This window comes from Panicum virgatum, chromosome 1N (assembly GCF_016808335.1).
Source record: "Panicum virgatum strain AP13 chromosome 1N, P.virgatum_v5, whole genome shotgun sequence".
Lineage (NCBI taxonomy): Eukaryota > Viridiplantae > Streptophyta > Magnoliopsida > Poales > Poaceae > Panicum > Panicum virgatum.
The window spans coordinates 3,562,857-3,585,340 of NC_053145.1; the positions used below are offsets into that span (position 1 = coordinate 3,562,857).

General features: G+C 43.0%; 1 protein-coding gene and 1 long non-coding RNA gene across 4 annotated transcripts; both read left to right on the forward strand.

Annotated features, from left to right (window-relative positions):
• Positions 1-2,271: 2,271 nt before the first annotated feature.
• Positions 2,272-6,137, forward strand: LOC120654633. 2 transcript variants are annotated; one of them, XR_005667131.1, is made up of 3 exons: positions 2,272-2,662; positions 2,734-3,158; positions 3,291-6,137. It is a non-coding gene; the product is annotated as an uncharacterized LOC120654633 (long non-coding RNA). The 2 variants fall into 2 exon arrangements; XR_005667130.1 differs by having other exon boundaries at positions 2,274-2,674.
• Positions 6,138-6,990: 853 nt separating this feature from the next.
• Positions 6,991-22,242, forward strand: LOC120654634 (nuclear pore complex protein NUP160-like). 2 transcript variants are annotated; one of them, XM_039932214.1, is made up of 27 exons: positions 6,991-7,301; positions 7,587-7,719; positions 7,814-8,078; positions 8,207-8,267; positions 8,527-8,678; positions 9,238-9,320; positions 10,273-10,377; positions 10,814-10,911; positions 11,591-11,711; positions 12,295-12,477; positions 12,575-12,767; positions 12,854-13,419; positions 14,254-14,416; positions 15,490-15,752; positions 15,877-16,064; positions 18,048-18,118; positions 18,198-18,541; positions 19,291-19,359; positions 19,455-19,764; positions 19,852-19,983; positions 20,098-20,203; positions 20,331-20,396; positions 20,471-20,609; positions 21,249-21,356; positions 21,455-21,601; positions 21,691-21,864; positions 21,945-22,242. In XM_039932214.1, the coding sequence occupies exons 1-27, from the start codon at positions 7,102-7,104 to the stop codon at positions 22,014-22,016; spliced, it is 4,512 nt and encodes a 1,503-aa protein (XP_039788148.1). In that variant the 5' UTR covers positions 6,991-7,101; the 3' UTR covers positions 22,017-22,242. The 2 variants fall into 2 exon arrangements, with proteins under 2 accessions (XP_039788148.1, XP_039788149.1); XM_039932215.1 differs by having other exon boundaries at positions 7,000-7,301; positions 20,489-20,609.
• The last annotated feature ends 242 nt before the right edge of the window (positions 22,243-22,484 follow it).

The window sequence follows — 22,484 nt, forward strand, 5'->3', positions numbered from 1 at the left end:
TCTGGGGCTAATGACACGTACCATCCAAAAGCTGGGCCTGTAAGAGATTGGCCGAAGAAACGGACCCTCAGCGGATCCGATACTGAAATCATCCCAAGCTGCGTTAAGTATCAGCTCACATGCTTAATGGAGCTGGCTCCTTCTGACCCGTTGAACTTGGTGAACTTAGGGAGCCGATACTTGGGTGGCAATGGGATCAAGTCATAGTCACTTGGATACGGCTTGGAATAGCCGATCGCTTTTCTCTTGGGCAGGATGCCGAACTGGTCTCTCAGTATTGCACTGACCTGCTCCACACTAAGAACTCCTGGGGCCGATGGCTCAGCACTCGGCCCAGTAGCGTACTTTGCCGGCCACGCTTGTTTCTCCGTGTCAGCTCCAGAAGCTCCTGGGTTTACCAACTGCACCGAGCGTGTTGGATTGACGCTGTCAGGGATGTAGGCGCACGTGTAGCCGTGCGGGATCTCCTTGGGTGGCTCGGTGAAGAACTGGCCTTCTCCGGGGTCACCACTGATCTTGTGGACGACGTAGATCGGCGAACTCTGCTGTGCTGCTGCCGCGAGCGAGTAGGACACTGGCGGCCTGGTTTGCAGTGCAGCTTCCCCCTGTGACTCCCCAAGACTGGTCCCGACGGGGAGTACTGGTTCTTGATCACCTCCTGGACAACACGATATGCCATGCGCTCGAGCTCGTTTACCAGGCTCTCTGAGTGCCGATGAAGCACATGAGCCACCATGTAGTTCATCTCCTGACGTAGGGCCTTGGTACGCTCCTCTGAAGGCATGGACAGGTCAACGTTGTCGAGAGCGCCCTCTGGTGAGAATCACTTCCACCTGATGCCATGGTTGCAGGTCCTCTCAAAAGAGCCGATGAGATTGGCTTCGAACTGAACTTTGACCTCATCGTATTTTTGCTTGTGCTCTGTAGGCAGCTCTTCATACGTGACAGGTTTGGTGACCGGCAGAACCGATGCTTGGTCCTGAGCTCCTGCCATCTCTGCGGTGGGAGTTGTTGTTGACGGGTGTCCCAGCAGGCGTGACAGAATGTGTTGTCGGTCGAAACCCACCGATAAGCTGCGACAGGCAACACGAAGAGCCGGGAGGTCGCCGGGGCGCTGGCAGGCACTGCTCCCTCGTCGACGGCCCGCAATTCCGTCACGCACCTGGAGATTCCGTAGAAAGTCGGGCGTGCCACCTGACCTATACCCGATCAGGAAGGTGCGAACGTGTTTGTAACGATCTGCCTGCATACACAAACACATGGAAACATAAGTCCGAGCCATGGTCGGCTCCCCAGGACGACTCTTGCATCGGCTTTAAAGAGCCGATCAAGTCCCTGTGTCAGATTGGATCTGTTTGCATCCGGATATTGATAAATAAAGCAAATAACTGTAAAGCTGCTTCAATTAAATGTAACTAATCTAATCCACGACGGTAAAAGCTTCACTGTTAGATCGGAACATCCTACACGTGACTGGGCCTAATGAACATAACAGATAACTAAACCATAACCAAAACAGAGGCCTAAGAACTAGCAAGAGCCGATTCCCGGATCAATTCCATGTTAAGACTAGAGCAAAGCATCTAATACACCACCGGATCATCCAACCCGTTTGCAAGGCCTAATCTAACAGATATTAGGTCAACTCTTAAGAATAAGAGCAAACAATGACAGATCAGATCTACTAAAGATAAAAGAAGCAGGGTGTTGTCTTTACGCAGCTAACTCTATGCAACGAGAGTTAGTATATGATGATAACATGATCGCGTAAAGACAACATGATATTCGTAGATGATAAACAATGAAAGCACGATGAATCTACTAGAAAGCCATGCTACGAACATCAGGATAACTAGCATTACTCGCCATAAAAAATGCTTCAGCACGAGCAATACCAAGGTAAAAGTAAGAACAACGCTGCCCTGATCGCGAGAAGCGATCAGGGCAGCATGGCGCTTACTTGGATGAAACTCTAGAATTAGGGGTGGTGATGCGCCGAGAGTTGTTGTTTGCGAGACGTGATGATGTTCTTTTTTTCAGAGTCTGGTCCCATAAATTAATCCTGTTAATTTATGACGATAATAGGTATACCGGTACCGGACCCCGCCGGTTTGGCCGGACCGGTCGGTAACTTAAACCCTGGTTGGAGCTCACTTGCAGAGTCTAAAATTGCTTCAGATTTCAATTCTCACTTAACAATTTTATATATAATATCTCTATTGGATACTCTGAATATAAAATAAGCTATTTCATACCCGAGCCATTTGCGCGCCCGATCCGCCGGTTTTCCCCGTCTGGTCTTCCGCATCCGGTCCGGTGCTTCGCTCTCCCCCCGGCCCACCACCTCCCCACCTCCACCGTCACCGAACCCGAGCCCAGACCCCGACGCCGCACCCCCAAAACCGCCCAGCTCGGATCCTTGCCGTCGTCGTTCCTTCTTCCCCAGACTCGCCCCCAATCCCGGCGTCCAGCTCCGATTCGCGCCCCCAATCCTAGCACCAATTCGCCGCTCCCACCTTCAGACGCGACCCCAATACCGGCGCCCAGCTCGGATCCTGGCGGCGCCGCATCAACCTGCCGTCGGCGCTCATTCACCCACGAGACGCGTCCCCAACTCCGGCGCCGTACCACCCCCATCTCGGCGCGTCTCGGCCTCCCGTCGGTTTGTCTTCTGGTGCGTCAATTTGTCTACTATTCACTACTTTACTCGATTCCTCATGTGCGTTGATTCAGGTTCTCTCCACTTTTCTGGATCGGCGGTGACGGCCCCCAAGATCCGATAAAGCCGTCCACCTCAGGGTCGCCCGATCGCCGGAGAACAAGGCGGCTGCGTCCACCTCGCCCTCGGTGCCGCCCGATCGCCGGAGAACAAGGCGGCTGCCGCGGCACCGGCGCCGCTCGCTGCGCCTGCTCCATCTCCCTCGCCAGCAGGGCAGAGGATCTCCGGCTGGCAGTCCACGGGGTCAGTGCGCGCGCCCATGCGGGTCGGCAAACTGACCTCCGCCATGCCTTCCTCGAGCAGATCGACCTCCTAGCGCGGGGCCTCGGGCGCCAAGCAGCTCACGCAGCGACTGCGCCTGCAAGAAGACGCAGGCGGAAGTGGCAGCAGGGAGGAGGACGAGCGCCTGCCGCTTCTGCTTATTATGCAAATCGATGAGGTAGGGGCATATGATTTTTCGTCTCCCATTCGTTCAGTTGAAATCAATTGTTTTTCTCAATTCCCGTGGTGGATCTGGACGATTCGTGCAAGCATCGAGCATTAGCTTAGTCTGATGCGTTTTTCTTGGCAGTGTATCATCAGCGTCAATCCATCGCTCCCACCGGCACCGGCGACGGCCCACTCAGCCAGGTTCAGCGTCGAGTGTCTCAAACGGCAAGGTCAACTTGCGGGGTTGCGGCGCCTGGCTCCATCATCATCACCTGAAGCTGTCGATTTCTTCTAAGGTTTCCTCCCTGCTGCTCGAAGCCCTTCCATCCCCTCCTCTATCCTATTCTATGTTGCTCGATTTCTCATGGCTACTTGACTACTAGTGTAGTGTTAGGGATTTGCTCTTTTGGAATAGGTCCAGCTGCCGGCGCACGTCCCTAACCTAGGAGCTAGACGCAACTAGCACCCCCAACCTCTGCAGGCTCTGATCTGAATACAGTTGTAGAACATCCTCTTTTGAGCTGCTGAGTGCCAGGACCATCCATTCAACCCAAGATAATATTGACAGTGTTTTGAATTTTGAATTAGCTAAATACATCGACTATGCTATCCAATAATAGTTTTTGCAATTGGATTTAGGCTTTTTGTTTCTAATGGATTACCTTTGAAACTAAACTTTTTTACTTACTGATTTTCTAGCTGTTCATTTCGATCATTCATCGATGAAGAGGTGATTCTGCCGATGTTGTGTTTTTGAGCTCCCCATTTAAAAGATTGTGTGTTTAATCTTGCATGCACTGGATTTTATCCTCTTATAAGCAGATCTGTTGGGCCCTCCTAGTTTAATCTGGATCTCCTGTTTTAGCTATGCTTTTTCCCCAACAGTACCGTTGATGCAAAAAGAATCTTTATTTTTGTCAGGTTAAGATTCATTATGCCATCTACTATGCTTCCATCCTATCATCCCTGTAATTAACTAGCACATAAATAAGGAAAATTTTAGCAGTTCAATGCCTCTATCATTGATGTATCTCTGGTTTACTACCCAATACCCAATAATGTTCCAAATTAATCTACTTATACAATCAATGTTCTTAAGGCGCTGTCGCGGCGACCTACCCCCCTCACAACGCCTAGGCGTATAAGGCGCGCGGCGAGGCGACGCCATAGACATATCCTAAATATACCATGATAGTAAAATTTAGTAGCATATACATACCTTTGTTGAGCTGTTGCACCGTACATTCTTCCTTCCCAATTACTCCACTCAAGCAAGCAATAGACTAATAGAGGCATCGAGCAGAGCAAGCACAGACAGCAGAGGGAACTAGGGAGCAGGGAAGATAAACACGAGCACAAAGCAGAGGAAAGGGAAGGGAAGACCGGAGATTGGAGATGAATTACCTAGGCATTGCAGTCTAGCAAGGAGGCCGAAGATAGCAGAGGAGGCGCACGGAGGCAGGGGCCCACGCGGAGAGGCGGGAGCGCGTGAAGGCGCAGAGGAGGCGGGGCTGCGCCGCCGCGCTGGGCCGCACGGGTCTCGCGGATGAGCAGAGATACACGGGACCGCGAGGCTGCAAGCATCGCCGTGGTGATGCGCAGAGCCGCGAGGGTCGCAGTCGCCGCCTCGGCGAGGATCCATGCCACCACCGTGAGTTCCCTTTGTTACCTCTCTCTTCTCTGTTTCCCTCTCCTAATTAAGCCACGACTAGGCTTTTGCCGCTCGATTTCGCGTCCAATTCTCGCCCGCCCTCAATTTCTCGTCCGATTCCCGCCTGCCCCTCAAGTTCCCGCCTGCCCTGCTCCAATTCCCGCCTGCCCTCAATTTTCCGTGCGATTCCCGCCCGCCCCTCGAGTTCCCGCCTGCCCTGCTCGAGTTCCCGTGCGGCACCCATCTATGGCGACCGCCTCGTCCCCCAGGACGCCCAGCGACCGCCTCGTCCCCCAGGCGGACGCCTTGCGCCTGAGGCGGACGCCATAGGCGTTCTGGCAAGGCGAGGGGGACGCCTACCACCCCGAGCACGCCTCGATGCCTAGTCGTCGCCTAGGCGATGCCTTAAGAACATTGTATACAGTGCCACGAATGCTTCGTTATAGAAAATGTGATTTCTCAAACTGATTAAATGCCAATTCTTTTAGTCGGCTTCTTTTATAGATCAATTATTCTTTGCTGATCAATTTCTGTGAGCTGACGATTCCGTGGAAGTGAATGCTGGCTGAAAAACTAGGCATGTACATGCATCTGATTTTTTTTTTGAAAATTTGATCAATTTGCAATATACTAAGCACAATTACATTTGCATCTACCCATGTCTATTTATTTTAGGCAGAATAGATTATGAGCCTGTTGTGCTTTTGTTTGTTTTAATGCTATGTATATGTATTATGCTAGTACATTCCACAGTTTTTTTAGAACAGTATATTCCACAGTTAAGAAACTATCAGATGACTATGAGAACTCACAACAGCAATTTAATCATGTTGAGCTAGATTGGGTATTCAAGTTGGCATATTTGCCAACCATTTTACTTTCACCATTAAATTAAGCAATCTCTGGTGCGTGGAAGTACATTTGGATTTGTGTAGTTTGACTTAAACAATTTACATCTTCAGTTCAGCTGGTGAACACTATTGTTCATGGATCTTATTCACGGTATTGTTACAGATTTAAGGTTCCTGACTTTTACTTTGCTTAGGACACATTGCAGGTGTGAGAGCATCGAGTAATCTCTGCACCAGTATCACATTAGAGCAGATTGGTCATAACAAGCAAGCTTGACATTTGTTTGCATTATGGAAGACATCCAAACTCGCTGTTATGTCAGATGCTGTTGAAAGCTGAAATATCTCTGAGGGAAATGTAGAAAAATCTTACTAGCGTCATCATTTATATCTTTCCGAGACATACATTTGTGTGCCTGTAATATGATTTCCAAGGCATCCCGGTGCATATGATATATAAATTCTTTCATGTATACTTTGTTCAAAATTTCTAGCTGCTAATCCTTATTTTATTTTATTCATATATTTAGCTCATTTAGTTAGTTGATGAGTGCGTAATTTTGTTAGTCTTTCTCGTAAAAATTTGACGGCCTCAAGCGATAAATAGCACTTATAAGGGAAAGAATGATTATGCATGTTTACCGTCTCTTTCTACCACCGTGCAACGCACAGTACCTTGGGCCCTAGGCTGTCAGAGCCCTGACCTATGTTTTTTAATAGTGAAAAAATCGTGTAAAACTGATATAATGACGCGCCCAAAAAACTGCAGCAGAACGTGTGGACGCAACAGCGCCCAAAAAACCGCAGCAGAACGTGCGGACGCAGCAGAAAAAAAAAACAGAGCGGGACGCTCGGTCACGCGGCACCAAGGAACCGCACTAGCCGCTGGCGCGGAGGAGGTATTGAATAGCGGTGTCATATATATATATTTGTTTGTGCTTCTTCTATTTTGTTGTTGTATAAGATTGTAGGCGCTTCAATTGCCCAGGATTAAATGCATGCACCATGTTTCTCTTTGTATGACATTATGTGGTTTTGTGTTAATTGAATAAAGATTCGGTGTTATGATGTATATTCTATGAATATAAAATATATATTTAATAGTTTTTTAATGACACGTGCATGCCATATGTGCACTCTATTAGTATTATAGAAATGTACAAAGTATCTTTACAAGAATATTTTGATCATTTCATGCTATAATAATTGCCTTAGTATTCGTATCTTGGTCAAAGGTGAGCGATGGGCCAAAGCCCAGTTAAGAAAAGGAAAAATCTAAAAAAGGCCCAACTCGGCATCAGGACTCTTGTTCGTTCTCCACTTCTCGTAGGCTCGTAGCGCTGCTCCAACCACCACACTCCAGTTCTCCGCCTCGCCGCCCAAAACCCACTCTCTTCAAAACCCTTCCTACCGCGGCGGCCGCCGGCGCCGACGGCGACGGTGAGGCAGCCATGGCCGCCCCCGCTACCCGAAGGATCGTTGGCGCTGAGGTTCCCATCCCCAGCTCCGACAAGCTGCGGTGGATCGACCTCACCGTCCCCTCCTCCTTCGCGCCGGCTAGTCCCGCCGATCCCTTCGTCTGCGTGCCCCCGCGCGCCGCCTCGGGGTGCCACATCATTCCTTCCGGAGATTCTCAGTATTACCTCTCGTGGTATGTTTGTCGCCTCTCCTCGCTTCTTCGAGCTCTATTGTTATTCTGTTCGGGATGAGTGGCACATTGTGTTGGCTCAACAATCAGATTAGATTTAGCGTAGAATATAGTTGACGCCTTCGGAGTTGTTTGCGCTCATGTTTCTGTGAGATGAATCCTTTTAGAACTAGAACTAGAACTTAAACGCACACTCAGTCTTGCTGTGGTACTTGCCACGTTCAGAGAAACCCTAGGTTCATAATAGGTGTGGATTTTCTAAAGGAACCTTACGTCTTCCGTTTACAGGAGGATTCACGAGGAACAACCAAATTTGCTAGAGGTCATCGAACTTAGTGCTTCCAAAGAGTTCCCTAGCTCTGGACTGCGCTTGGTCTTCCAGGAGGCGCTATGTCCATTTGCCTTTTTATGTGAACGAGAGGTTGGCTCATTCCTCATATCTTATGCTAATTGTTATTTTTTCAGTAACTTTCTGGAACCATAGAGACTAGCTAATCACTTTTATGGCAATGCAGGGTCGAAGGCAAGGGGAGCTTGTCTATCTGTTATATGTGCTTACCGTTTCTGGAGTTGCGCTCTTGTGCCACTTGCGCAGCCCATTTTCATACTTATCTGGTTCAGTACTGCATCAAGATGATGTAGTTGAGTTTAGTCTCCAAACTCATGCTCAGAGTGCAAAGGTTACAGCGGTATCAGCAAAACCAGGATGCATAGTAATTGGTCGGCAAGATGGCTCCGTCTGCTCTTACAGCCTTGGCAAGTTAGCTCCGAATACACCAGGCATGTCCTCTACCGTAATTCACAGAAGCAAACTCACTGTTCTGGATTTAATGTGTTCCAGATGATTGGAATAGGGCCCTTCTGTAGCTCTCCCCATGGTTTCTGACAGTTACTGTCTTCGACTGTAGGATTCTCGAATGAGCTGCGAGATGATGCTGGGATTGGGCGTTTATGGACTCTCATGTCGAGGTACTACTTTGCTTATACCAAGCAATGAATACATTTCATAGCTTAGTGTAGCATAGACTAGGAAGCAAGAACTGCATGTGCACTGTTCATACGATGGTTGCTCAATTGACACTTCCATTTACTGTTGCAAGTCGCAGCGTAGCATATTTCTATATGTGAATGGAGTTCCAGTTTATTTTACAGCATGTTTAGTTGATCTACATTTCATGTTTCATTTTTTTTATCTATTTGCATGATGTTTATCTGCATTATTTTGCAGAATCAAAACTGTGGGTCCTGTGCAGGATATAGTGGCAACTGCCATAAATGAAAGGGACCTGTTATTTGTTCTTCATTTAGATGGACATTTGCGCATATGGGATAATCACACGAAACTTCTCAACTATAATGTTCACTCAAATGATATTGAAGGTAATGCCTATGTTCTGTATACTTGCTACCCTCTTGATCTTGTCCCTCTGAGCTGTTGATAAGTACGTTATGGTTCTTGTAAGCAATGTTGCTGTGTTTACAATACATGCAATGCCACTGTGACACTTGTGTAAGCCACAATCACAACTTTAAGTCCTTAAGTCAGTTTTGCTTCCAGCCTCGTATCCAATCTGTTCATGCTGTTGACATCCATTGTCTATACTAGTTAATGGACAACTGGTAACTTTTAGTGGTGGGCTGATTATAGCTTTATCTGTAGTTCTGTACATGCTTGTTTCAGTGAGCCCTGTGGCATAGCTTTGGAATGTGGAAAAGAAGTAAAACTAGGGCCAATTGTAGCTAGCATTTGGGGTTTCATTTGTTTGCACTAGTTCTAAGAGTCAAGGGAAGGGTTTGGTTGAGTAATTTGAGGCACATAAAGATTAATGATTTTCATGAATAAACAGGCGCGCTTTGTCAATGCATTGCAATATTGCTGTTGCCTCTGCAATTTTGTCTTTTGTTTGGCAACGCTGTTGATGATATCTCTCTATATCAGGCCATCCGTCCAGGCTATGGGTTGGTGAGGCTGATGACGATCAAGAGCTGATATCTTTGGCAATTCTGCATCAGAACACTGTGGTATGTCAAGAATGTTGTCTGACCAGTTATTTACTTGCTCATTCGCCATTTTCACAAAATCTACATGTATACACCATGAGAACAGAACCTAAGGTTTGTGGTGGTAACTAGGTAACTCCACTGTTTGAAAATGGCAAGAGGATGTTCTACTCTAGGTTTAGTGTTAATCGGAAGTGTATCCATACATACTATGCACCAAGAATAATCTAATCGCAAGCTATGCTTTGCCAGTATTTTCTTACTTGATGGGACTAGCATAGTTGGTAAACTACATGATCTGAATGTTATTGAGAATAAAGAAAACTTTTTTTTAACCTTACTGAGAAAGAGGAGTCGGGTAGATTGAGGGTGGCAGTTATGAGCTTAATGTTGGCCCAAATGATCTGATTTCTTTCCCTTAAGGCCCAAAGGGCAGTCTTAATACATATATAGACTCCAAGACTCTTAAGACATCTTAATAGACTCTTAACACCTAAGCAGCCACATGAGGCTAGAAAATCCTCTGTGTGATCCCATCAATGGTTGAGATCACCGCGCTGGGGGGGGGGGGGCTTTACCTAGCCCTATCTAGTATAATAGATAGATACATGGACACACATGTGTGAGACTTATCTAAAACTTAGTTTCGAGCTTGCCCTGGTTGGTGTTGTACTAAAATTGAACTGGTGACATAATTACTGTGAAGCATTGTTGTCCCCTCAGTTCATAAGATGGTGATATTTACTAGCTGTGGATTATATAACCTTTACCTGGTGATTATCCTGTGTTTAAATGTCGGATCTGATGATCTATCCTTTGCTTGTGCTCATGTCTGTCACTTCATGAAATCTATTTTTTTGTCTATTGTGGATTGTTCACCACTGTATAATGGCTTAATGTGATGAAAACTGCTATTTTTTCTCATCATTATTGCTGGAAATAGCTGACTGGTTACCATTATTACATTTTAAAGGTTCAAGATTGTGATCATGTTGCTGTGTATGGCTTCAGTTTTTCTGCTGGGGAAAAGTTCCCATTCTCTCCTGAACCTTCAATTTCTACTATACCTTTGCTGGAGGTAAAGCGCCACTGTGGGTGATGTGCTTTTATTTTTATTTAGTTTATTGGCATTGACATCAATGAAGGGCGGGCCTGGTGCAGCGGTAGAGCCTACCGTCTGTAACCGGAAGGTCCCGGGTTCGAGCCCCAACCTCTGCACATTTGTGTGGGTAAGGCTTGGGGCTTAAAGACAACCCTTCCCCAGACCCCGCACAGTGCGGGAAGCCTACGGCACTGGGTACGCCCTTTTTATTGGCATTGCCATCAATAATCTTTACTATTGTAAGATCTCCATCTACTTAAGTAATTTGAAATGAATCAGTTAATCATAATTATTCTGGACTTTCAAATATTTATATTTTTAAGCAGTTTTATGGAAAACAACGTTGATACATCATCCTTACATGTTAAAAACATCTTCCCTCATTAGATAATATTCCAACATCCTTACTCAGGGGAAGCTTGTCGACTTGAAAATAGGCATGGACAAGCTTTGGATACTTAAAGAATTTGGAACAATGCTGTATGAAATATTGCAGTATGACATTGAAACGTAAGTCTGTTGTACATCATTGTTGTCACCATGTTCCATTCCAATCCTTCAACCAGTGGTAGACTGGTAATTTGTTACGTAACTTATGTCGCACCAAGCACCTCTTATTTTAATGATCTTGATCACTATATGTACACAGCATCAACTGTCTTATTTTAATGACCTTTATCACTATATAAGTACATGCCATCAACTGTACTAGGCAAGTCAACTAACATACATTAGTACAAAAATACACGCCAGTCTTGATTTATTTTTTCTACTTTTATTTGTATTACATATATTATCACCTTTCTGCACATAAATTTGTAAGTGTGCATGCACTAACATATCCTACTTCCGTGAATTCTTGGGGGATATTCAGATGTGCAAATGTATGAACATTGAGTTAATTGGTGCTGGGGTGAATTTGCCACCAAGCCCATATATGCATCTCATCTTAACCAGTGAATAGTTAATTTCTTAACTACTTCCGTTTGATTGTCGGTTATTTTATCAGTTGATTGCAACATGATATAGTTGGATGTCACCTTGTCATCTATCTCCGAGCTTTTCTCAAAATTCTATAGTCAGTATTTGATTTCCTTTTTCTTATGTAAATTCTGGACACAGTTGCTAAATTATATCAAGTAATGCTAATTGATTGGCCAGATTTTATTTACAATGTAAAATATTGCAGTAAGAAAATTTGCTCTTATGTGCTACAAGAAGATGCTATCAGTGAGCAATTGTTTCAAAATTCTGACAATGCATTGGATGATTTGGTCTGGACAGCTGATTCAATGTTCTCCTCCTTGAAGGTAGCTGTATTTTCCTTTTGATTTTGTTCACAGTTCTAATTTCATCTGGAACACACAGATATGTTTATCTGATGATTAGCTTGAATAATTTGTTTGCTACTTTGCATTGCTGATAATTTTTTGGTTATCTTCTCTTTTCTCTTGTAAATTGAGTGATCTGCTGATGGATGCTTAATTCTATTGCACTTGGTCACTGAAACTCTAGAGATTCTTGGGCAATATAATTATAATCGTTCTCAAGTGTCATACATTTCTCTTTCTAGTTGCATATTCATAGTAATTTCCATAGTTCTTTAGTCTAGGGTTGTGCCTAATTTGATCCCTCCACTTCTGCCTGTTGGTTCATTTTTATCTTTTAAGTTTCACAACGGTTAGTTTTATCAGCATATTTTAAACCTATCTTTTCAAGTGAAATATCATATTATTCAGATGATAGAGTTTTATACTGTTGCGGAATATATTGTTTAGCATTTCAGAGCTCTTCCATGCATTTTAACTAAAATTTTTTTGGCATGTTTTGTGACTACTGACTAGAGAGTACTTCAATGTCCCTTAGCTATCTATACATCTTTGGTATCTGTAGGAAGATGCTTTCAATTTTATTTCATCCATGTTTCTGCGGAGGCTACTTCAACCAGGAGTAAATCACTGTTCTGCTCTACGTGAAACCTTATTAGAGCACAAAAAGTTTCTATCGGATTCTGAGTTTCAGTCACTTACAGCTAATGGGCTACGAAAAGAAATACTATCCATTATGGAACAAGAGGTATTTTTTTCCTTTTCTCGATTCTTTTGTACTTTTAAGGCTTCTAATTTCTAGTTTGTCTTTATAGCTGAATCTCCAGACTCATTTTTTGTTTTAGGGAAGTTCACAGACAGCGAGTGCTACAGCTTATCACTGGAAAAAATTCTGTGCACGATATCTCCACAATTGGTGCTGGAACAATAGGCCATATGGGTTGCTTCTTGATACTAACAACGAAGTGTTTGGTTTAATAAGAAAGGGTTCATTTTCCCTTTTCCGCTGTTTGGAGGGTGTGGAGATGCTTATTTATGGTTTGTTTCTGTCCTAGTATTTTCCAAAATGTTTCAGCTTATCAGTTGAGAGTAATTATGCAATGCTAACTAGCCTAACATTTCAGGTTCATCTGATGAACTGCGCAATATTGATGACCTAGAGATGAACTTATTGGATGACACATCTGACTTTGAACTCCTCAATGAAGTCCTTAGATGCATGGGCCATATACACCATCTGCTGGGGAGATCTTCCACGGCAATATATTACGAGTCCCTTATCAGTTCTGTTATATCATCTGATGAAATTGCTTTGCAGATAGTAAAAATTCTAGAGACTGGTTTTACTCAATCATCCTCATCCGTCACTTCATTACTTGGAACGGATGCTTATATAGAAAGAAGGCAGGCAGCTCACAAACATCAAAGGAAATTTTCTGTTGAGATGTTACTATCTTTTCATAAGTTGCAATCAAGATCCACATCCTGGTCGGTGGTATTCGATGTGATTGAGAAGTTTATGAAGTGTTTGAACACAAACATCAACGTACAAGACTATGAATCAAAGAGAGTTTGTAATGTTAATTCCATGTTACTAGTTCAGGCTACTTCACAAGTTGCAAGGACGATGTTTGAGTGTGCTTTTGATCTGTTTCTGTTCCTCAATTATCTTGTTGGTGTTGGTGGGCAGGTATGCTGTACCTTTTTGACTTTTGATATTTCTGTCTGCTGTGTACGAGCCTTGAATTTTGCTTCTTCTACCAAGTACACACATGACTGTCTATTGAGTTGCATACACCAACCAATTCAACCCAAAAGTTTAAGCTGATAGGGAGAGGTGGGCAATTCACTTATAATTCAACACTCCCCCACACGTCTAGGCTCCGTGAGGCCTCAAACATGGAAATAGCAGTCAGCTGCAATTATTTTATTTAATCGCGCCCGCCAGGATTCGAACTCGAGACCTCTAGCCCTGATACCATATTGAGTTGCATGCAGCAACCTATTCAACACAAAAGCTTAAGCAGATAGGGAGAGGTAGGAAATTGACTTGTACTTAAACACTATCACATAGCTAAAGATACACATTTCTTTGGCCTTAATGAGCTTACTTTTCTCATCTCAAATGTAACTTGCAATAGCTGATCAGAACTGTCACAAACTTATTCAAATACTGGGATGTTGGATTGCTCTTTGTGATATTGCAACTGGAAAGTTAAATAGCAATAATGAATTTTGGTTGGTGAGCCAATCTTGTGCACATAACATATGGCTAACTACCAACAACTGCTATTGTCTAACAATCATCTAGGTGAATATTTGCTATTTTACATGTCCAAAAAAGTTAATTCCATGTGCAAATATTAAGTGACAATGTTTCTTTTTCCTAATATTTTACACCTTTTCTTATGTTTGGGTTGTAAAATTGTAAATGAATGAGTCCCCATCTTCATTTATACAATTGTTCTTCTATAGTATATATTATTTTGATTTCTTTCTTTGATAATAATAATTTCTGAATCAGGTCTCCTTGTTGCAAAGTGATGTTGCTAGAATAAAACTGAAGCTGTTCCCAATGATTCAAGACATATTGGGACAGTGGATTGTTCTCCACTTTGTAGGAATCTCACCAACCTTGCCACCAACCATCGAAGATTTTAGTTATCAACTTTCTTCTCTTCAGCTCGGTAATGATCCCCTAAAAGATATGACCGTATCCTACCTGTGTCGTCTATATACATATTTTGAGTGGGCATCCTGCCACTGCCTTTATTGTCTTATTTTCCTCTGTTTAATGATGTTATATAATGAGTTCACACCAAAGGACCATGTGTCGGTTCGGTGTTTTGTAAAGGCGTGCATAAGATTTTGTTTTTAGGGACACTTGTGTGATCACATCTAGACATCTAGTATGTTCCACAGGACAATGCTTACCCTGGTTTCTTGTGTTTCTGCGAATCTGAACTAACTGTACAAGCTCCTGCAAAGCCTCCAAACAGGTTCATATACGCGTTGTGTGTGAGAGCCCAAAGAATGTGTTGTTAACTTCACATTCACTAGTTTTTATTCCTTCTATTATTGCATTTGTTAAATGTAAGGTCTCTGCATTAGTTACGCATATCTAATACTTTGTTCAACTGCAAAAATATTGAGAACAAGGGTATTGCGGTGTCTTGCCTCTGATTGTAGAGGACAGAGTCCAGCTCATTTTTTTTAATTTAGAGCAAAGGCAACTGATTATCATTACTCAGCTTGCCCCCATTTACTGTTCTGGGCAAATTAGAGATATGTGTTGTTTTCTTGCCCTCCCAAGACTGAGCTATATTTTTTCTTTGTTTCCGAGGGATAGCCAAATTTGGCATCTTCCTGTCCTCCACTAGCAAGGCCAGGCAGGGGTGGGCAAGGAAAAAACCCAAACATGCTGGAATTTGTGGTCCTGCGTGTACAACTGATGACAGATTTTAAATGGTGAAATCAATAGGATGACACATTTACTTGTTCGGGCAACTGCTGGCAAACTCTACATTTGGATAACTAATATCTTGCGTATAACAAATATACGACGAAAACTTGACCATGTTGGTAAATGTCTAAGAAAATAGATGTGAAATTTTCTATATCTCTTGTCAGACGGTACACTGTACCTCGCCATTTTATGATTTTCTGGTAGTTGATTATGTTCTGCAAGTAGATAAATCTTTGAAGCTTGCTCGCACATGCCGTTCTAAAAAGCTGTTTATTGTTACTTTTCTTCTTACAGGTAAAGTAGATGAGCTGTCTTTGCACAGAAAGCTTGGCTGCTCTGATTTTACATTGGCTTGTTTACTTGATTTTCCAAAATGTCCTGAAGGGGATGTTATGTCACCTTGTTTTCCTAATCCAGCGGAAGTAATCAATCTTGTAAGGACGTTTAGTAGTATGATTTTGTGTGGAAGAAATTTTGAGGGTGTACAGACTTTCTTGGGTTCCACAATTAATCTATCAGCAATTCTCATCCGCAATGGTCAATATGAAGCTGCTCAGGTACAAATATTTGTTTTGTGCTCTAAAATTTATTACAAACATATTTTGATTTTATTTGATGTTGCTTTATTTATACAATATATATCAGATAAGCCCTCCTTATCCACATTTTTCTATCTTATAGAATTTGTTGGGAATTCTGGAAACATACTTGAACAATGAGAAAGTATCCCATGCTGGTCTGGATGCAGATACTGCATGTTCAGCATATCTTCATCTCAATGGATTTTGCCTTCTGATGCTTGCACATGATGAAGCAAACACAGTTTTGAGAGAATCCAAGGTTCATGATGCTATCCGATGCTTTTTCAGGTACTACCTTTTCACTATTTGAACTTGTGCAATGAGCCTTATTGATTACCAAACGGCACATTCGTGGAAACTGTCTTTAGCGGTTGGGGGCAGCAATAATTTAATTTTCTTATTTTGCTCCTTCACAAACAACACTGTACATAAACACACATGTTACTGAGTTATTAAATATGAAAGGATTGCATCAGTGTTGCTAGCTGTTATTTAGAAGCCTAACTGACCAGGCACTTGATCTAGTTCTAGTTTACTCTGCTTTTTAGGTTAAAAAAGTTTGGTTGATCTAACTTACATGATAGTGATAACTGAAAACATATGGTTCTCCATCCTTAATCCTACATCTACGTACAATATTCTTATGTTTTTGAATGGAACTACGATGGAAGAACAGTACCTCATCAGTAACCTGGAGGTCATAAATTTTGTCCTACACCTTGCAATTAGTCTGATATATGGTTTGCAAGCTCTCAAATTTATAGAACCGTAACCACAAATCCAGTACACCCCTCACAAAGTAGTGACACGGAACAACTCATCTTTACCTGTAGCATTTGGTTTCTTGCTAGCATCATGCAAGGGATTGTCAAACAAGCAATTCAATGATTCAAGTTACCATTTTCTGGTAAGAGTCACTTCATTTAGTTTTAGTTATCTAGTTCCGTGGGTTCTGTGAAACTTAGTTCAGAACTGAGGCAGCACCATCTGTTAGTTTCTTCTATCAGATCAAAGGTATCTCACTGTTAAACTCACCTTAAGATAAAAAACTGCAGGAATATTTTAGTTTCCTGTTTGGAGGAGTGGGGTACAAATGCATAACTTAAGGATGTTAGCCTGAAAGGCTTGAAAATCTAATGATAAAATACTTGGATGTGTATACTTATCTCATTATCCGGTTCTTTTTAAATATTGGTAGTCTCTTTTGTTATAATGTGATGGCAACAAAACTGACTTTCCTATTAACATAGGCCTACACTAGGGGTCAGCATTGAACCCTTATTTATTTGCTTTAGTGATGGATGAGGTCACAAGGGATATACAAGGTGAGATCCCTTGGTGTATGCTATTTGCTGATGATGTGGTGCTAGTTGACGAGAGTAGGGCAGGGGTTAATAGGAAATTAGAGCTGTGGAGACGCACGTTAGAGTCGAAAGGGTTCAGACTTAGTAGGACCAAGACCGAGTACATGATGTGCGATTTCAGTGCGACTAGGCATGAGGGGGAGACGTTAGTTTAGATGGACAAGTGGTGGTCCAGAAGGATACTTTTCGGTATTTAGGATCGGTGCTACAAAAGGATGGCGACATTGATGAAGATGTTAGGCATAGAATTTCAGCTGGCTGGTTGAAATGGCGGCAAGCTTCTGGCATTCTTTGTGACAAGAGGGTGCCACAAAAGCTAAAAGACAAATTCTATAGGACAGCAATTCGTCCGGCGATGCTATACGGTGCTGAATGTTGGCCTACAAAAAGTCGACATGTCCAGCAACTGAGTGTAGCAGAGATGCGGATGTTGCGGTGGTTTTGCGGGCACACAAGGAGGGATAGAGTCCGGAACGAAGTTATTCGGGATAGGGTCGGAGTGGCACCAATTGAGGAGAAACTTACCCAGCATCGGCTGAGATGGTTTGGACATGTCCAACGAAGGCCTCCTGAGGCGCCGGTGCGTAATGGGGTTCTTGAGCGGGTCGACAATGTAAAGAGGGGTAGAGGTAGACCTAAACTGACGTGGGATGAGTCGGTTAAGAGAGACCTTAAGGATTGGAATATCTCTAAAGAGATAGCTTTGGATAGGGCGCTTGGAGACTAGCTATCAATGTGCCTGAACCTTGAACTTATTTCTTTCGGGTTTCATCTCTAGCCTACCCCAACTTGCTTGGGAAAAAAGGCTATGTTGTTGTTGTTGTAGTCTCTTTTGTTATAATAATGGGCTACTGTTTAGCTCTCTCTGGTGTTTAACTGTTAACTTGACATGTACTTTGGAAAACAGAGCTGCATCCAGGCATGAAGCTCCAAAGGTTTTACAGAAGTTTTCATTGGAGACAGGCTTTCAAGTTTCTGGTGACATCCTCCTCCTACCTTTGCTTGCTGTATATGTACCCCATTTAATTTATATTCTAACTGTTTAGCTTTTCTTCAGGGGAATGCAGATCTATTTCTTTGTGGAGACTTCATTACTACGAGTGGGCAATGCAAATTTTTGAGCAGCACTCCATGAGCGAGGGGGCGTGCCAGTTTGCTCTTGCTGCTCTTGAACAAGTTGACGACATCTTTGATTTGGATAATGGAACTGAAGCCGAGAGCCTTCCAGAGACTGCTGCAATGATTAAAGGACGACTATGGGCTAATGTATTCAAGTACAGCTTGGATTTGAAACACTTCCGGGATGCATATTGTGCAATTATCTCAAACCCTGATGATGATAGCAAATACATCTGTTTGAGGCGTTTCATCATAGTTCTTTGTGAACTTGGGGAAACAAAGGTTGGCATATTAAGTTGCTTATTTCCCCTTATTCTTCACCACATGCAATGGATAATTACCATTTTATCGGCTATGTTCATGTACATATTTAGTGTTTAGGGTTGACTGTAATGCCTAGGCAGCAATTAGGTGCTAGGTGGGTGGGTGATTCTAGAAAGTGTTATTGGTAGTGGTCATGAATCATGATACATGTTTAGACGCCAACTAGGTACTATAGGATTACTAGCTTGGCTGTTGACATGATCTAGCACACTTGATTGTGTCCTTAATTTTTGGTATTTTTACATTAGGGGTTCTCACAGTGTGAGATGTCCTACAGGGTTGTGCAGTGCAGTTTTGTTAGAAAAAAATCATAATTACGCCTTTTCTGTGTTAGTTATTCAATTATTTTAAATTTCCATTGTATATAAGGTATTGTTAACGGGTCAAGCTGGCTCCTCTAACTACTATTGCCTAAAATCATTTGAGTTGGATGCTTTTGTTGTGTTTGAGCATTTTTTCCTGACTATGGAAGACATGTTGACAAATCTGGCAGGCTTTCCTCTAAACGTCATGAGCTAATAGTCATTAATTGTATGCAAGACATGATGACAAATCTAGCAGGATTTCCTCGAGGCACCATGAACTAAAAACCATATAAATCAATGTTGTCTGTGTTCATGCTATCCAGTTGCTTTCCTTTTCATTTTATGCAAGGGATATTTGCTGCTTGATTGGAGCTTAAAGTTGCCTCTTGTCTGTGGAAATAGGTTCTTTGCAACGGAGAGATTCCATTCACTAGTTTGGTAGAGAAAGTGGAACAAGAACTGTTCTGGAAGGTTCCCTCCCTCCCTACCCCCCACCCTTTATCAGAATGGCCCAATCTTTGTGTCAATTGCTTCCTGCCATATCGTTCTTATTTTTGGTTTCACAGGCTGAGCGCTCAGATCTATCTTCTAGGCCAAATATCTATAAGGTTCTTTATTCATTTGAAGCGTATAGGAACAATTGGAGGAAGGCAGCTGCATACATGTACAGGTACTCTGTTAGATTGAATAGAGAGAGTAATGCAGGTGGCAGCCGCCAACTTCCTCACGTGTTGCAAGAGAGGTTGGATGCTTTATCTGCTGCTATCAACGCATTGCAGCTTGTTGATCCCTCATTTGCATGGCTCGATTCTGTATGTGAAGCTGATGATCAAATTTCTCCAAGTAAAAGGCCTAGGAATCTTTTGATGGAGAACTGTATGTCTTGTCAGACTTTTTAACCTCTATTTGATTTGTGGCATTGCACTGCAATATGCTTGATTTAACTTTATTCTCCATTTGCAGTGGCTTTTGGCACAGATTCTGAGCTTTCTAGATTGCAATTTTGTGTTGATATTGAAATCCTTGAAAAGGAATATACATTAACAAAAGCTCTGTATAGGCTAAGCACTGTGAAATCAACATTCAATTTTTCAGGTATGTCCAAAGCTACTCGTAAGACCTTATTACTTACATTTATAAAGATCAGCATCTTAACAATCTTTGAGAATTAACAGTTTAACACCGAAATCTGTTTGTGTGTGACCGCAGAAAGCCAATCTATCGAATCCCTGATGGATATTCTTATAGATGAGAAATTGTATGATTTGGCCTTCACAATCGTGCTCAAATTTTGGAAGGAGTCTGGAATGAAAAGGTGGACTGGATTTTCTTATTCGGTTTTTACCTGTAGTCTTGTATTAATGGTTTGTTTTTTGTCATGCCCTAGTTCTGGTCTGTGCATCGATCTGACTGTAGCTATTATTTTAATTGTTTCGTTGTAGGGAGTTGGAGCGTGTCTTTTCAGCCATTGCGCAACAGTGCTGCCCAAAAAGATCAGATAAATCAGGGTATGTTGGGTAGGTAATTGTACTAACAAGTAATAGTGTTATTACTGACGTGAAATGTTGTAACCTAATTCCAGGGGAAATTTGACTGACAGCCGACAACTGCTTTTGCTGCCTTCATCTGAGGATGATGCATGGGATGGCAACACTAAGAGTATTGCTGTGACCCAGCAGCTGCAGGGAAGCTGCCACTGGGAAACCCTTGAACTATTTATGGTATGTGCCTTTTCTAATTTTGCTGTCTTAAGCATCCTAAATGCTTATTTGAATGGGCTTCTTTTATTACATTCTTTACTGTTGACCTCTTGAGTGAGAGCTGAGAGTCAGTTAACAGTATCAAACATTTTGACCCCCCCTGGTACTGGTTCTACAGGAATTCTTTTTTTTTTCTTTTTTTAGTGGGAGGTTCTATAGGAATCCTAACATTTTGGGTCCTGCATGTGATGTGTTCTATGACCAGTCTTTTTGTTCATCTTTGTCTGATTATTAGTCGATGATTTCTACTTCCTGAGTAGCAGAATAGACCTATTAGGTGCAGGGGTGTATGCAGTTCTGTCAGCAAGTATAAACTGGAGTTTGAATTTGAAGCTCTGAATATCTATTTAAATTGAAGTATTTGAATTACCCTTGAAACTAGATTGAGCCATATTCTAAAAAAGTCTCCAAACTAGAGAGTGAAACTAAAGAGGCATGGCTTTTCTTCATATTATGTATGGAGTGTTTGATATTTTCTCTGCATTCCCAACAATGATAGCCGACACATGTTCAACATGCTAGTCTAAACTCTAGCTAGTCTCTATGCATTGCATATGGTAGTTCTATCGCCGTGTCAATACTTTTATTCCCCTTTTTCAGGAGAAATACTATGATCTGCATCCTAGGTTGCCAGTCATTGTTGCCGAGACTCTTCTTTATACTGATCCTGAGATTGAGCTACCTCTTTGGTTGGTTCAGATGTTTAAGGTGATCCTCTGATCAATAGCTTCTGCTAGATCTGTTGTTTAATTACATTGTTGGTGTGCTGATCGACTGTTGGTTTGGCTGCTACACTTTATTTTCAGACTAACAAGGCAGGGAGCAGGATCTCGTGGGGCATGTCCGGGAAAGAGGCCGATCCTGCTGCCTTATTCAGACTCTACATAAACTATGGCCGGCATGCAGAAGCAACCAACTTGCTGTTGGAGTATCTGGAGTCGTTCGCATCATCGGTAATGAACCGACAGGCCGTAATACCCACATTCAAGATCGCAGCAAATATAATCCTAATAACATATAAATCCCTGGAAACCATTTGCAGAGGCCAGCGGACATCCTCCACCGCAAAAAGATGTCGGCGGCTTTGTTCCCCTACACAGCCGTGGAGAGGCTGTGGTGCCAACTAGGGGAGATTCAACGCGCCGGCCACAGCGTGGATCAGTGCGACCGGCTCAAGAAGCTGCTGCACGGAGCCCTGATGAGCCACCTGCAGCAGGTTAGTGCCACATGCAAACCGCGTTCTGTTGTGCGTGTTGTTTTGATGCTGACTCCGTTCTTGTTGTTCCACCATTCCAGGTGGTGGTTGACTCGGAGGACGTGCTGTCGTCGGTTGGCGGTGGACAGGGGATGCAGGCCCAGAGCAGCTGAGATCGTGTTGGTGTTGGTCCGTGATGTAGAAATCAGAGATCTTTCCAAAAAAAAAAAATGTAGAGATCAGAGGCGCTTGAATCTTGTACATAATTGTTTGTATGGTTAGCTGTTTATCGAGTGATCGAACCATGTGTCTTGGAAAACAAACTGCCTCTGGCCCTCTGGCCTCTGCTGAAACTTCAGCATGGAAGTTCTGATAACGTGTTCGAGTTCCATTTGTAGATATTGCCAGAGCTTGTAGTGCTGGTACATCGCGGTCGTCGTTCAGGAATAGCACTGGCGACGGGCGCAATGGGATTGCTCCAATTGGAGCCTGCGCGATTTGTCACATTTGGCTACAAGCAGGGCCGGCACGAGTATAGTAGAAAAAAGAACGTAGAATTTGTATAGAAAAAAAAAACAGCATGATTGCAAGAGCCCAGTCATGTCACAGGTGGAAGGGCGGCGACGGCCACCTCTTGGCTT

Coding starts and splice junctions, on each gene's coding strand:
- LOC120654634 (XM_039932214.1), top strand. CDS start 7,102: ATGGCCGCCCCCGCTACCCGAAGGATCGTTGGCGCTGAGGTTCCCATC. Junction 7,302..7,586: donor TCTCAGTATTACCTCTCGTG/GTATGTTTGTCG, acceptor TTCCGTTTACAG/GAGGATTCACGAGGAACAAC. Junction 18,542..19,290: donor GTGAACTTGGGGAAACAAAG/GTTGGCATATTA, acceptor CTGTGGAAATAG/GTTCTTTGCAACGGAGAGAT.